The 16,932-nt window shown below is 29.6% G+C and overlaps 1 protein-coding gene across 1 annotated transcript; it reads right to left on the bottom strand.

The window, feature by feature from the left end:
• Positions 1 to 9,166: 9,166 nt before the first annotated feature.
• Positions 9,167 to 13,443, bottom strand: LOC129959684 (CDK-activating kinase assembly factor MAT1-like). The gene is made up of 3 exons (XM_056072576.1): positions 13,356 to 13,443; positions 11,145 to 11,227; positions 9,167 to 10,202 (listed from the first exon to the last, which is right to left on the bottom strand). Exon 3 carries the CDS (start codon positions 10,175 to 10,177, stop codon positions 9,260 to 9,262), a length of 918 nt encoding a protein of 305 aa, XP_055928551.1. The 5' UTR covers positions 10,178 to 10,202; positions 11,145 to 11,227; positions 13,356 to 13,443; the 3' UTR covers positions 9,167 to 9,259.
• Positions 13,444 to 16,932: the final 3,489 nt, after the last annotated feature.

Here is a 16,932-nt window from a genome sequence, read left to right as displayed (position 1 = left end):
CCAACTGAGCTCTGCTCAAATAAGCGATCTCCTCATACGCATACTTACATAAAACGGCATTCAGGGTAAATGATAAAACAGCCACAGTTACAGTTTTTTATTTTCTCGTATACGTGTTAAAGTATTGTAATCATCAAAACAAATTCAAACTCGAGATTTAGGCGAATCTAAATGTTTTAGACCTCTATGAATTCGAAAAATTCCATTTTTGGAAAATGTCCGTCTATCTGTGACAAAGACAACACAAAAACGTTTTGAGCTAGAAGAATGAAATTTAATTTAGGTCTTTATACCAAATAAATTTCTATCTAATTTTAAGTTAGAGGAAGATCTAAGTTAACACGACAGCTACAAAAAGAAAAAAGCTAGAAAAATAAAATTCGGTGCATGCATTTAATGTCTGTAGAGTAGACATGTATCAAAGTTTCAGCCAAATCGACAAGGGTCTGTCCATCTGTATTTTCAGATATATGTAAACGCAATAGCTCAAAAGCGGAATGATTTAAATATATCGAATTTGATCGGCAATTTGTAGTTACAAGTGTAGTTTTGTGTCAAATTTTTGTTTCATTCGGTTCGAAAAAACGAATCTAAAATACAAACACGATTTTTAGACGCTATTAACCACATGGTTAATCACTAAAAAACTCGCCAAGAATAAAATTCGCCAATTCAATGCTAAATTCAGGCCAAAGGTTAATTTTCCGTGACTATTATAACCGCAATTTCGTGACTATTATAACCAAGTCAAAATTGCAGAATTTTTGTAGATTTTTATTTTTTCGTTTAAAAATTGATAATTTATCATAAATAAATTCCAACATTTTTTTGCTCTTTCTTCTTTTTAATAAGAGTTTTTTTTTATAGTTTTCCAAATTTAGATATGTTGACCTACTTTTTTTTTAATTTAACAATGGTTCCTTGTGTAAATATCCATCGTTTTAATACGATACACAGTGTAAAAGAAAAATGCAGGGACGCTAAAACGGTAATTTATAGCAAAGCATGGAATGCCTGAATTTATCTTATGAAATTGTGGCAAACATAAATCCGTGCCTTTCTACGCATGCGCTGCCTATTGGCCGTCTTATAACTGGTCTAATGCAAACCTGGTATGAGAAAAATTTAATATTCACTCTTATTTTCTTGAATTACAAATGTATTAACTTTTAAAAAATAAAAAAAAAGAGTTGTTTTTTTATCACTTATTCAATTTCTGAAGATAATACAAAATTGATTCAGTATTAGAATTCTAAATCTTTATTTTCATAAAAGTTAGACATTATTCACTTTCAAAATAGTTTATAAGTAACAGTACGAAATAATTTAGTCATTTCTAATTCGCCGGTGATGTAATATATTGCTTCAGGAAAAATAACAGATGTGGTAAAAGCAGATGATTTGCAATCACATCGATTAATTTTAATTTTTCATTAGAAACAAATGTCTATGTTAATAATCTCAACATTGTGAAAAGAATTTTATCAAATATGATTAAATGACCACCTCCTTCAAAGTTGTGAAACAACTGGTGAACATCGCAAAGGATTTTGTGAAAAATGCGACTTATACCTGTAGTGAAGTTTTACTGAAGGTAAATATTAGCTGGTGTGCCGCCATATGCCAGTATTCTATGAAGAGGATAATGATAAAATATTGATACTTTTTGGAAGTTACCATATTCTTTAGTTTCCTGTCAATTCCTTTGGCCATTACAATGAAGACTTTATATTATTCAAGACGGTATGTTACAATGTCTATGCAATATGACCTTCAAGGCGATGACATTGGAATTTTTCTTCTTGGTTTCGGAACTGGTCTTATCATGATTTCATGCATTGCTTACACATATGTAAATCTTGAAAGTATCATAGGTTCTATATAATATAAGTATAATAACGAGAAATAATTAATCTGTAATTTAGATAATATAAGAGAAACTATCGATAATGAGAGGATGATTTTTGTATATACGCGTATAATGATGATAAATAAGTTGTAACAAACAACGGCATGTGTTTTTTTTCCAACTATTAAGGATACAAAGGTATGGATTTTTAAGAAATTCTCCTCTGAAATGCATTGTTCATTATAAACGTTAAAAGATCCAAAAAAGGGCCAAATGGAGTCGCGCAATCTTCATCATTCAATCATTGACGACAACGAATTATCGCCAATCCCACACAGTCAATTGCTGTTGTTTCTAATGGCACAAGGGCCAAGAGAGAACAACTTTAGCTACACACACGTCACAACCCTATTTTACGGGCGGACTTCATTCACTCAACCACAGATCGTAATTTAGACCTGAATCAGAGAACGATCACCCCTGATCCAGTACCCCCAGTGGTATTACTCTCGACATGGAGGACTTTGTGACCACGACAGATTTAACGCGCGTCAGCCACCAAGCACGCGGGGAATCTTCGGCCGGCGGGGTTCGAACTCGCAACCCAAGAGATGCGAATCCAATGCCCTACCAACCAGGCTATCCCGGCCACACAGCTAATGAAATAAGTACCAATATATAATTCAAAATCAGTTTTTTGAATAATTATATACAATTCTCATTTGCCCTATTTAAATATTGTTATTTTAATTAATTGTTAGTGTACTAAGAATAAAAGATGACAATGTGTTCTCTAATAGCAGAAAAAATATAGAGATACTTCAGATTAGTATTCAATTTCTCGCCAAACACAATAGAATCGTTCCAATCTACCAAAAACTTGTCAAACTTCGGATTGATGGTAATAGTTACAATATATGGCGAGAAATATGTATTTTAGGATTGCATTAAAAATTACATATTTGGCGAAAAATCGTCCTCAAAAATTCGACATTGGTATTAATTCAAAGGATATTAAGTCGGACTTCCCCTTTGGTGTTTTTGACTTTCTAAAGTAAACTATATTTGAAATCTAATTCACTCAAAGATCATTTGACTATTCTTACTTCCGTTAGCAAAATTTCTACGAGTAATATATATTTAAAAATTGCTTCAAAAGCGTCTGTGAATTTTTATACAATAATTCGTGAGTATAATGATTGTTTTGATGTGATGAGCATACAGGTTGTTTTGTTTTGGTATTAAAGCTACTTGAGTGAATATTCGAAACCAATTTTGGATTATAAATGGTTGAACATACTTTAAAAAAGATTATTAAAAATCTATTAATTAATTGTCTTATGGTAGGTGCAAAAGGTAAAAACCAAACTGGTATTTTTCCGTTAGCCGACGCCAGCGAAAAATCGCCAAATAATGTAGAATTCCGCCAAATTTGCGTTTGGTTCACAATTGGCGACATTTGCGTCCGGCTAACGGAAAAGTACCAAACTAAATAATGGCAGATTTAACAATGACAAGAATAATCATTTCTAGAGTGTTTGTGATCCATTTAATATCAAATTGTCTGGTAGAATTAAAAATATATATAAATGTTATGTTTGCGTCTTTATATGTTTCGTAATCTTCATTTAGAAATAGTCAATAGTTTAAATACAGATACTTTTATTGGTGCATTGAAATGATTTATCTCTTAGAGATAGACCAACTGACATTTTCAATGATAACGGAACAAATTTCGTAGGATTCACCAATGAATGACCCAAAATTTTAAAGACTTTATTTAATAAAAAATGTAGAAAAATTAGTGGAATTTCTTGATTCAGAGAATATTAAAAGGCATTTTAACTCTCTGGTCGCACCTGATTTTGATGGTTTATGGGAAGCTGGGGTCAAATCGTTGAAGTTTCATCTTAAGAGGGTCGTAGGAAATATTTTATACCCTGATTTCTTAAGTAGAAACTGTGCTGAATTCACGTCTTCTGTTACGTGACCGAATGATGATTTGGCACTTAAATCGCAACCTTTTTTGGCTATCTCATCATTAACATCTTTGCTTGAATATGATTTGGTAGAAATTCCAATGAGTAGATTTAATAGATGGTAATGAGTGAAAAAACTCGCACAAACATTTTGGAGATAATGGTCGTCAGATTATTTGAATCGTATCCAATCGAACCCGAAATGGTGAAAGAGTCAGAAAATTCAAAGTGAATGAAATAGTTTTGATAGAGGATTATAATAATTTAAAATTAAAACGTACAGAAGTTATTTATATTACCTTAGTGCATTTAAAAAAAAATTAGGTATTATGCATTGTTTTTTGTAAATAAACTCAACTAAAATTTATAATTGTGTACTAATATTAATACATTGGAAAATTTATAAATTTGTCGGACAGTCTCTATGTTGTGTTATGCCGGGCCACCATTATTTTCATAGCTCTGCAGTCGCTGACGGATCTTTGTATATGTGATGCCAGGAAAAAAGTGTAGAGTTGTAAGGAGAGAGCAGCTTGGAGGTAAACAAATGTGAAGAAATTACCATCCCTTTGCTGTGTATTTATTATTAACTATGACCATGAAGTTCCATACAGAGTTCTGACAAAGGTGAAAAATCTCAGCGACCTATGTTTCAAGCAAAACAGTATTCAATTCCCAGAATACAATCTAAGAGAATGCATTGCCCAATACTCTCTGTGTGTGTGGTGGGTGGCACACGCATAAATCACAAAGTCCTCCATGTCGAGAGTAATACTGTATCAGGGGTGATCGTTCTCTAATTCAGGTCTAAATTACGATCTGTGGATGAGTGAATGAAATGCATGAATGAAGTCCACCCCGTAAAAAGGGTTGTGACGTGTGTGTATCTAAGTCGTACTCTTGGCCCTAGATGGCACTACTGAAAAAACAAGAGACGCACCCTTAGCTTAAAATCACTGATTTCTAAAGTCTTTCTTAATCCCTTCGTATACAATGACGAGTCTGATTCACTATGGAATTACAAAATTTTTAAGTTTAAATCTGCAATTAAGGGAAAATAGTAAGCAATTTAAAATGCAAAAATCACTTAAAAACGCATCATTACCTCAAATTCCCTTATATTATTCTAGGGATTAAAATAACAATAATTATCTGAAATAAGATCTATCATCTAATTAGGAAGTTAAGTAAATTCGTATGTCAAGGGGTTATATATGAATATTCTACGAATAACAATTTTAACCCTCCTTTTATCATCTTTATATAAAGTGTGTTAAAAATTTAGAAACATCTGAAATCATATAGTTTTTGTTGCAAATAGTAATTGAAAGAAAAAAAAAGATACGTTCCACGATTACATAGTCATAATATTGAATGCAGAGTTTGAATAATTTCAGAAGTAATTTATTTAACAAATTTAGTGCATACTTGGTTAAACTCTTTTAGTGTACCTAAAAAACTACCATATCACACTTTTTTTTTCTTTTTTGTCGTCAGTTGTAGTCGGCAATACCTTTTTAGGGTAATAATTGTAGATTGATGAATTAAATTGCGAAAGAAAACAGATATTTTAGCGTAAATAAACTTAATTTGCAATTGTACAATTTACTACTTCAGTAATTTATAATGAAGCCCCATAATTTCGATACAGTAAAGTAACTTTTTTTAGCTTGTATATGCACAACCGTGTAAAAAAAAAAAAGAGTATTTGATTAAATTTAATTTAACCATTAATTAGGTTTTAGTGAGGCAATTCTCATATTGAAATGAATAAAACAAATTTACCAGTTCGTTACCGAGGAAGTAACAATTAGATGAATAAGACGACGATTAATTTTAGAACTTGAATGATGAATTATGGAAAACGACTCTATCGTCCTATTCATGAATAATATAAAAGTTTAATTTCTCTAATAATTCCACTGGCAGGTATTCGAAGTGCTCGATGAAAATAATTTTTTTCCCATAATCTATGATAAAATCTTATCCGAAGGGAAAAAGATTAGTCGAGAAAAATGTGACGTCTTACTCACTTGCTAGCTTATTGATTATTTTGATAAATATAATATAAAGTATATGCTGAATGAACATTATAACATTTAAATCAGATGACTGAGAATTTGGACTTAATGCCGTCGATATCCATCGCGTTGAAGTCTTGGCCGACCGATAAAACTTTTTGGCAAAATGTGATATATTTTATATCTTCTTCACATGTCACCTTGTCGGTTATATTGCCAAAAGTTGTAAAAATTAAAAACTTGATGAACGACATTTGAATCAAATGTCTGAAAATCTGCAGGTATAGTCTTTGATATTCATCTCATTCAGTTCACGGTCGGCTGCCTTAAAATTGTCGGCAGAATGCGATATCTTATTAAGTCGAATATATTTCCAGAACAAATTATAAGTTAAATGAACGATTTTTTAATTAAATTTCTGAAAATCTGCAGACTTAACGTTTTCGACACTCACCGCATTGCGTTCATAGTCGGCTGATCAAAAATTGCCAACAAAATGAGCTTATCACCTTGTTGATATCTTATTCACTTGTTAGCTTGTCAGTTATACGTCAAAAGTAGTACAAATTATAAGCTGAATGAACGACATTTGATCAGATGTCTGAAATTCTGCGAACTTAACATCTTCGACATCCATTGCATTCAGTTCATAGTTGGTCTATCAAAAATTGTCTCCATAAAATGCATCATATTATTGACTTACCACTCTATAGATTATTTTGCCAAATATAGTCAAAACACCTCAATCGTTACTTGGATATTCCGACTGTTTGCAATATATTAACTTCAAGGCTGTTTTTAAATAAACATATTCGATAATGCCCATCTCTCTACAAACATCTTGAAGTAGTAAATACTTTTACCGACGAAACTCTGAATTCCTCACCGACAGGGGGGCGATTGCCTCCCTGCTATCGCCGCCTCTGGTTATACAGCATCATCAATAATAGCAGGAATAAGAAATTTTGTGCAAAATAATGTTAAGAATAGAACATATAAAAAGCACATTTGTAGCGATTTGCAAAACTGTGAGATCATGACGGGTGAAAGAGTGAAGCGCTCACATGTTATTAGCCTCATTCATCCTTCCATTTGCTACAATGCACATCTTGGAAGTTTCAGACCGCAATACTTGGTCACGTGCAAGACTGCAACACATTAGATGATATCAATGATTAACACATTTTTGCAGATTCAGCAACTTTGATGGAAATAATTTTTCAGCACCTGTATATGAATTTTTTTTTGTAATTACGCGTTGCACTTCTCAGTATCATGAATGCAGGAATATTGGCTGGATTTCTTAAGTAATTCACGATAAAGTTTGAATGTGCATAACTTTGCACAAAATCCCTTGCTAATGATGCTGGCAAAAAACCTTAATCAGATGACCCCCAAATTAGTTCGGAATTTTCCAAACGCAGTTTTTTGAAAACTACAAAAATCCTGAAGTTACAATTTCAGAATTATGATCAAACAAACGCGCATTTTATAGGTTTTCTTCTGGTATTAATGTTAATAAGATACCTTTTTGTACCAAGTTGATGATTCTCTATAACTTTGTAATTTGCTTGTACATGTTTCAAAAAATAAAAAAGGATAACGATTTTTTTCCACAAGACATTAGGCCACGTTATTACTCTCAGCCATGACTTTTATGACTATAGCTATTGAGGTGCGGTTTATTATTTTAGTAAGCACACTGTATATATATGCAGTGCAATAGCATTAATGTGACTACTGTCTAAATTTGACATTGAAATGAAATAATTAATTACAGAAAGAAGGCAGTAAAACTAGCAATGGAAACTATGTGAAGGCTGTCGGTGATAAGTAGAAACATTGCAATTATTGGAGTAATCTATCGAATGCCTGAAAGGTCATCATATATGACCTACGCCAGCCCACGGAAATTTTGTATGATCGGATCCCCACGACAGCACAGATGAGAACTATAGTTATGTTCTAAAGGCCATCAATGCCACAGTACAACCACTCCCGCAGGGGGCACGTCCGTCATTGGTAAGGAATAGCCAGCTTCACATCATATCAGTACCCATCAGGCGGCGAGAACGAACCACCATAATGGAAGTTTCTTATCCACATATTTAAGGTGCTCTCGAGGGGATAAATAAAAGAACACTGTGCGATATCCCGACGTAACCAGAGGCCATGCGGGGAACTTGATGAGGCCGCCGAAGAGAAACCCAACCTAGCACGGAGGAACAAGATACACTTGATGAAGTTGAACTCATGCAAAAAATAAAGAACTTTCTAGAGAAAACGCATATTGGTACAGAAAAAGAATAGGGGAAAGAATTGGAATTACATTGTATACTAAGTTGTAAAATATTAGGAAATCTAAAAGAGCATGATTATTGGTTTCCAAACCAAGAAAGACAAGAGTTTTCAAATAAACTAATTTTGTGAATGGCTCGCCTTTCACAATGTTGTGCACTGCAAAATGATATTATAGTGGTGTGACAAGTGTCACAGTTGGCAAAGGGGAACAATGATTGCAGAGATGCATTTGGATGAACAGATGTGTAAAAGTTGACCATCTGAACACCTAGAAGAAACAAGCAGACAACTACTCATTCACTGGCGAATATTGGAATTAACATTACAGTATTACAATTAAAGAAAGCCGCATGGTATCCTTTTTCAGTGAATCACATTTTATACTACACTAGACAGCAAGCATAGACACTGGATGTCAGAAAGCAAATATGCTGCAACAATTGTCTGGAGGAGACAGTGAAAATATTTTTGTTGTATTTGCTTGGTGCATTGATCATTGTGGAAAGCACCATGGAAAATGCTTTTCCCTTGTAGACTATGTCCAACCCCCTACATGCAATTTGATTTTCCTCAACAATCTAGCATCTCATACAATTAGCAGTGTATATGTCCAATTCAGAAAGCACCAGGATGAGTTAACATTTTCCCTAGCTCTTTAATTCCTAGAGCTTAAAACCAATCAAGAATTTGCGAGACATCTTTGATACAATTGTTTGGCCTCTGGATTCTCAACTATGCAACTGAGGGTAGCTGGCCATGAAACTTGAATTGGTATGCTTCACATTCCAATAAAAGTACTTTTCAGGACTTTATTAACTCTCATCTTGTCCATCTCAAAGTGACTATAAAAGGCGATTATTTTGTCTTTTGACATGTAGGATAATGTTATAAGACTATATAATATTAATGTGGAAATTCCATTAAAATTATTTTTGATTCTTAATTGCAATAATCAGTTAATTTTTCAATCTTTATAAAAAGTTAAAATAATGACTAAAACCCTCAATAAATTCTGATTAAATAAGATATATATTTATTTGAAATAACGCTTTTATTAAAACATTTAAAGAACTTTTTGTATGGATTTACATATGTACAAATGGCATTTACTATAACATAAAATAGATGCCACAAAATGCATCTTGTAGAGCACGATCACAAGCATTTTCTGTGAGAAAACCAGCAGCAACTTCAGCTTCAGAGGCATTGCGAACATGTCGCGTGAATCCTTCATTTTTCAAAGTATTTGGTGAAAAAGGTTTTGGACCTTTATTATCTAGTTTAGGCTCCATGTATATGAATCTACTATCTTTATTTTCTTTAGGCACAGGTAAAAATATTTGTTGTGATTTAAGTCCAGTAGAAAACGCAGTTTGCCTTTTTAATGGAGTTTGTTTGGGTTTTATTTCTTCATTTTTTACTGTGTGAGATGCAATGATATCTTTGGCTGATTTATTAGAAAACATGAGGTCATCTATAAGGGCTTCTTTCTTCTTTCTTTTTTGTTTCTCTAATTCCAATTCTTCTTCTATTACTTGTTGCTTTCGAGCCTCAGATTCCATCTTTTCATATTCTAAAAGCTCTTCCAGTTCTTCCTCTTCTTTGCTAAGTTTACCTTTATTCTTCATAATCTGGGTCTTATTCTCTTTTTTGTATTGTTCAATTTTCCGCTTAGTTGCTTCTATGTCAACATCATTAGCTAAATTAAAAATGATTGTTTCTATTTCTTCTAAGTAATCATTGTATTCTCTTAAAGAGTTGAAATCCTCTTCCTTTTTATTAAAATCCCTTAATATCCGCCTGCGTATGTCCAATTCTTTTTCTACAGATGAATCTTCAAAAATCTGTACCCTAAAATTACTTCTCCTTAAAGGAATATTGCACTGAGGACAAGCAGAAGAACCTTTAACAAAAAGAAGCTCCACACAATTTTCACATAGTGCATGGCCACAAATGTTTACCATTAACTTTAAATTGGGATTTCTGTACTTTGTAGTTTTACATCGTGGGCATTCAAGATCATCCATATTTTTCACTTCACAAATTGATATGCTAGAAAAAAGTTTGTATTTAATCAATATAAAAACATTAGTTTACAAGAATGCAATTATTTTCACAGGATTTTCAAATATTTAATAATATTAGCAAATACTAATAAATTTCCATCCTTAATTAAAAATCAGTTACCAGATTTAAACAACAAATCAGCAACATGTAATAGTTAATTTTTATTGTATTAAGAATTTGAAAAGTAATATTTATACTATTAAAGGAAAGCAGCACTTATGATTTAACTATTTTTATTCTGTGCTTTAAATAAAATGACAATTTCACTATACAAAATGTTTCACATTCCCTCCCCCTCTTAAGATTTCTATATTTAAAATAAACTACATATATTCTGCACAAATTTTTTTAATCTCAATACCAAATAAAATAAACTTTTGAAATTTCTGAATTTATTCAATATGAGACAATCTTCATGAACAAATAAATTTAAAAGTTTCAAGCAAACTATTTCATATAGTATCACTCTTGGTTTAAACAGGAAAAATTTGATATTCAGAAATATAGAAAAATATAAATTATATTTATCTATAAAAAAAAGATCAGCTCATTTCAGATATCTTTATTTTATTTAAATAGATTAAGCAGTAAAATAAATAAGTAAAAAAGTAACCTTATTTAAATAAAAAAAGAAAAAAATACAATTCAGAGCTCATAACAGACTTGACTTAAAGAATAGAAAATCATGGATTTACAACCAGAATGCATAAAATATTTACATTATAAGTGAGCCTCAAGAATACTGAATATCAAAGGGATCAAATATGTTGATGTGATACAAAAATTTAGTGAAGAATTTAATTTAGTGAACATTTGTAAGATCTTTTTTAGATGATCATGAAGTACATCCAATAATTACCATATAAATTTAAATTATGGTATCAGTCTATTAAATAATCAATTTTTTTAAAAGAAAAGCCCACTCACCTTTTCAGTACTATAATTGATGCAGAATAAAAAGAAACACTTCCACAATATTTTGATCAATTTTTCAAAATATATTTTAATGCCTAAAAAGATAAAAGAAAAAAAAAATTGTAATGATTAAACATTTTTTTTGTTGCCTGCTTTGCTAACAATAGTATCAAACTTAAAAGTACTATTATATATATATATATATATATATATATGTGTGTGTGTGTGTGTGTGTGTGTTATAGTACAATTGTATATAATTGAAATCTGCCCCATAATTTTTAAAAAATTAGACAGCAAATATAGAAATGAATAAATTAGAATCTTAAATTTCACAGGGGGGGGGGAATGTCCTGCAAATTGTCTTTTCTACAAACTGAATATAGTCTGAACATTTGTAAGATCTTAATGTAAATAAAAGTCACAACGGTTATGTTTATAAAAATACAAGTTTTGCATCTTTCCTATACAACTAAGACAAATTCAACTAAATTTTATGTACTTGTTTGACAAAAGAAACAGACAAATGAGTTTGTCTTGAGACAAAATGTTTGAGACAAAAGAAAGAATTCTGTCAATTTTTCAAAGTACAAATTTTATTAAACATACAACTGATAAGAAATTACTATAATTTTGCCTTTTTTTTTTTCATAGTAATTACAGAGGAAATTATTCCAGAAAAAATATTTTTACATAATCTTAAATTTCATAATTTTATCTTTTCAATACCACCATCTTCCTGTGCAAATTTTCCTTCAATTGTTATGATTTTTTAAAATTAATACAGACAATTCTGAAATAAGGATAGTTATACTCTTTTGCTAAGTAGCATTAAAACTTTGAATTATTTTATCATTTCTAAAAAATCTCTTTTCGTTTAATTGATATTTTTAGATAATAATTAGATTGCTTTTAAAAATTTGTTGTTGCCTATCCCCAAGAACAGCAGGCTAGATCAGGTCCATGATATTGTGCACCCTAAAAAAGTCCAAATCATCATCCAAGCATCAGTGGACTATTTGTCATATCTCATCTGGTAAGCCCCAGACAGGCAAGGATGTGTTCAGGTGAAGCCTGCACCTTAGAGCAAATAGTGCAAACATTAAAGCACATGGGGCCACCAGAATAATGATGATCTAATAATGTCTAAAAGGAAACTTAAGTTCATTGCTCAAATTAAAATAAAAGGTACGGAAGTAAAGCTTCCATGGGAAAAATAAGATATTTTTTTATTATTCAAGAAGAAGAATACATGTAAAGAGTTGTCACCAGAGCACATTAGAAAAATTTTTAAATAAAATTTTAAAAATAGACGACTAGCAATTGGTTTCTAGAACAATAATTGATATGGTTTACTTTCGTGTTTTTTTTTATTAATGAGAAATTAAATACTTAGTTGCTGCAAAATACAATCATACAGTAACCTTATTTTGTCAGTATTTGTGAACAAATTTGGAATACTAATGTAATAAATATAAATAAATAGAGAAAAATCAACTATGAGATTTTAAAAATTTGTATGATTGAATTAAGTTCTAATTTTAATTAAAAACATTTCATATAATATAAGAATTTTTTATACTAGGGTATTCCATATAAAAATATATTTTACATCAAAATAATATATCGGAGAGAGTTTTAAATACTGAGCTAAACCAGACATATCAACTACAATCTAAATCATTTATCAAAGAAATCAGAACACTGGTCTGTTAGGCTCTTAAAAAATGAAAATAGATAGAAGATTCAATTTTGAAATTTAGGAGAATTTAAGGCAATGAGAATGGTGCATCATAATTCTACTTTCGTTACCACTTTTTTTTACTTAATATGAATACTTTTGAAATAATTTTATAACCCCTTTTGCACTGCTAATAGAAAAAAAATTGATTTGCAATTATTAAATATTGAATAAAAGAAATTAAATATGCAGAAAGACTAGGCAAGAAAAAATTGCATGAAAATTCTTATAAATTATAACTCAATCAGTTACAAATCCAGGTTATTTGATACAATAATAAAGCAAAACTAAAGAATTTTTAAAAAAATTAGAGACAAATTTAAGATTCTTAAAATAAAACTGACTTTTTTATGATGTAAGCATTTCACAGATTCTAACAAAGACATTTTTTTTTTAAAAAATAGAAAATATTTATAGTTTTAAAAAAATGTATATTAACAGCAAATATTATTTTCTAAAATAAAAATAATTAAAATCAATTACTTTTTTCTTTACATAAGCGGATCGCGCGTTTTTTACCATCTAAAATGTAAAAAGAAAGTAAACATCAATGTGCATCTTGTTGCCAAATGTCATTTCTTAGAATAATATTTCTGTCGTTTTCGGGTTTATATTTTCTTGTATTTAGTACCTTTTCTTAAAATACTGATGTAACAGAGATTTTGAAAAATATTTTTGAGATACAGCATTATTGAGTTGGGAGGTTTCTCCTCAGTAAAATCTTTGGAAACTGAATGAATTTTTTTTTTTTTTTACAATTATAAAAAGATTATGGCAACAGATTTAGAACTTGTCTATTTGTTTTCTTGAATTCTGTTTTCTTTCGTGTGTCTGTTTAAAGTGGACTAGCGTCTCAATCGCAACGTAATCCCTATGGGATGGGCGAATCCATCATGAACCGTACTTTTCACAGGTAGGTACGTTTGCCCGAGAGGGGCAGCAGGGATAAACGTTGGCTTTTAAATGTTGAGTTGTAGCTCAACGCTTATCCCGGTTCATTTGAATCGTTTTTCGTTGATCACGAGGGAATACGTTGTCATTACTTTAGCATGTGAATGTGGATATAATTTTCCCCTCTATTAATGTCTGTTTTTAAATAACTATTTCTTATCTTTGAAAATGTTGTTTTGCAGTGTACAAATTTGTTCTTGTGTTGCGTTTCGTAAACAGATCATATATAATTTTTAGAAATGTATAAAATTACATTGTGAATGAAGAGGTAATGTGATATTGATATTTAAGTTTCATAGTATGTAATATGGAAATAAAACAAATCATTAACCATTTCATTTTCATACTTGTTGATTTTTTTTTGTCATTATATTACTCTTGTGCTTTGTAGTTTTAAGTAAATGCATGTTAAATTCTTGTAAAGGTAATAAACTAATAGGAATGAAATATATTGAAACATTGAATTTAAATAACACGTTTTGTGAATAGAAGACATGTAATCAAAACTTAATGATCTAGGTCACCTTTATTTTTAAAAAAAATAAGTAAAACAACTTTTACATAAATTTAGAAAAATAATTTTATAAAGTGCTTACTGTAAAAACAACTTTATCACAAAGTTTATTTCCTACTCGGGGTTCATAGTGTAATAATAGACATAGCATGTTGAGTAGGTATATATTGTAATATTTATGGTATATCAAGCCTTTATTCAAGAAACAATTTTCTTAAATGGATTCTGATTTTATTAATGTTTGATTGAGATTTATTTTACTATATTATAAATTTCTAAAATTTTTATTATCGCAAGTTATTTTCCTCTTCTCAATAAATAAAACAAATTAAGTTTTATTACTTAACAGATAAATCTCATTAAATGAGCTATAAAAATATGAACCTTTTTAATGCATCAAATAAAACTATTTTCAATTCATGTTTTATTGATAATTTAAGTTCTTTTGTAACAAATTAGTTCTACATAAACGACACAATTGTAAATATATTTAAAATATTTTCATTTGAAGTTATTTTATTAGTTCAATTAGTATTATTTGAAAAATAACATGTTAATAATGTCTGTTAGCAATTTAAAGTTGCAAAGAATTTTATTTTATAGTGATTTTTTTAACATAGGACTATATAAATTCAATTTTCTTATGACAAGTATAAGATTATATTCAATTACATAAAAGTATTAAAATGTAACTCCCTGCGAATGTTTCGGAGGATATAATTTTTTTTTAAATACTGGTTGTCTTTAAATTAGGGTTTGTTTTTCTAGTTATTAAGAAATCATGAAATATAGAGTTTCATGTTCTTACTTGCAGCTTCCTCAGTATATTTCAAAATATAAATATTCTTGAAAGATTAATATAATGGTCTTTTTGATAAAAAGATGTTCAGAATATTCACAATATTGCAGCCTGTTACTGACATTCTGAATATAGGAAAGGAATAAATCTCTCTTTTTAAAAAATGAAACCAATAAATTTTCCAGTTAATAACTGAAACAGAAGTGATATTGAACTAATATATTATACAAATATAGAAAGCCTGAATGTTCAGCATGTCACATGTTCTATTTCTAGTAGCACCAATATGTTTCCATGTGAAAACTTTTTAAAAGAGGGTTAGTGGAATTTGGCTTCATTCTATTTAGTTGTAGATGCCACCAACTGGGGAAAGTTATTTTATGGTCACCCTGTAGTTTAATTACACAAAATTTTTGAAATACGGCAAAATGAAGTTTTAAGAATTCATTGAAGAAAAGTAAAAATTGGAGCAAAAAAATTATAGTTAGGAAAGAATTAATTTTACCTGCTAAATCATCCAGCAGTTATTTTTTTCATGTTTAGGAGTATGAATATAATATCCTGAAAATTCTACAATTAAATAACAAGCTAATATTGAATTAAGCAATAACACTTGGAAAAATAGAAATATAGTCAAATATCAAATTCTTATTGGTTTAACAGTATAATATAAACAAATTAATCAATATATGAAATAAAAACTAAAATAAATAATATATAGCACTGTATTACACAATTTTTTGACTAAACTTTAATAAGTTAATGTCATAACTAAGCAGTTTTTAGAGTGATGAAAAATAAAACGTATCGATTGTTAGCTTTATACAGCTATAAAATGTAAATAAATGTGTTCATGGTAATTTTTTTCAGATTGTTGTTCCATGACATAAAATCATATTTACAGTGTTGGGAATGAAGTAATCATGTTATCTTCCTTTTGTGAATAATTGCAATACTTATTAATTTATTTGAAAAATCTTGGTTGGTTTCATTATAAGTCATAAAAAGAAATAGTTATATATAATCCTTATCATGAGAAAGGTTTTATTTGATTTGTCAAAATTTTTCTCATCTAAATCTTAATGCTTACCTTATTAAAATGATAGTGCAAGTTTACACATTACTAAAGTTTCTACTATTTTAACAACAAAATAATGACAAAATGAGATTCTCATCTTACTGTTTATCAAATAAAATACAAAGATATCCTTACCAAATATGAAATCATGATAAAAAGAATTAAATAATAATTAGCAAGTTCACTTGAATCACAACTAGGAAAACTAAAAGCTAAATTTAGAAGAGCCTACAGAAGCAAACTGTTTTTTGAGATGTAGTCTATTTAACTGACATAGCTCACAAATGGTAAAATGTTTAATATGTAATAAAGTTAAATATAATAAAAAAGCAATATATATTTATTACAAAAACATTATGTAATGAAACAAACAGAAAATGGATTAATAAAGGACTAGGGAATACTATGCAATATTAAAACAAGATATTGTTTTCATATTTGTTATTGTCTGTTTCATCATTCTGTTATGCATTTCATATTATATATATTCATATTTGTCACATCAGGTGACCAGTTTGTTCACCAGGAATATTGGTTGTATTTGTTTTTAGATAAATTGTGTAGATATAACTTCATATCAAATAGTTTAGCATTAAAATTGTGATTTTAACTGACTTACTTAAATATTCTTATTTGTGTATTGTGATCATAACTTTTCTGATTGACACTGTTACTTGACATCATGGCACTGTTGAAAATGTAAATAACCCTTTCATCT

Source organism: Argiope bruennichi, chromosome 2, assembly GCF_947563725.1.
Source record: "Argiope bruennichi chromosome 2, qqArgBrue1.1, whole genome shotgun sequence".
Classification (NCBI taxonomy): Eukaryota; Metazoa; Arthropoda; class Arachnida; order Araneae; family Araneidae; genus Argiope; species Argiope bruennichi.
The sequence above is the reverse complement of the archived record's forward strand: the minus strand, read 5'-3'. Positions and strand labels throughout refer to the sequence as shown.

Excerpts from the sequence above, each read along its gene's own strand:
- LOC129959684 (XM_056072576.1), bottom strand. The coding sequence starts at position 10,177 with ATGGATGATCTTGAATGCCCACGATGTAAAACTACAAAGTACAGAAAT.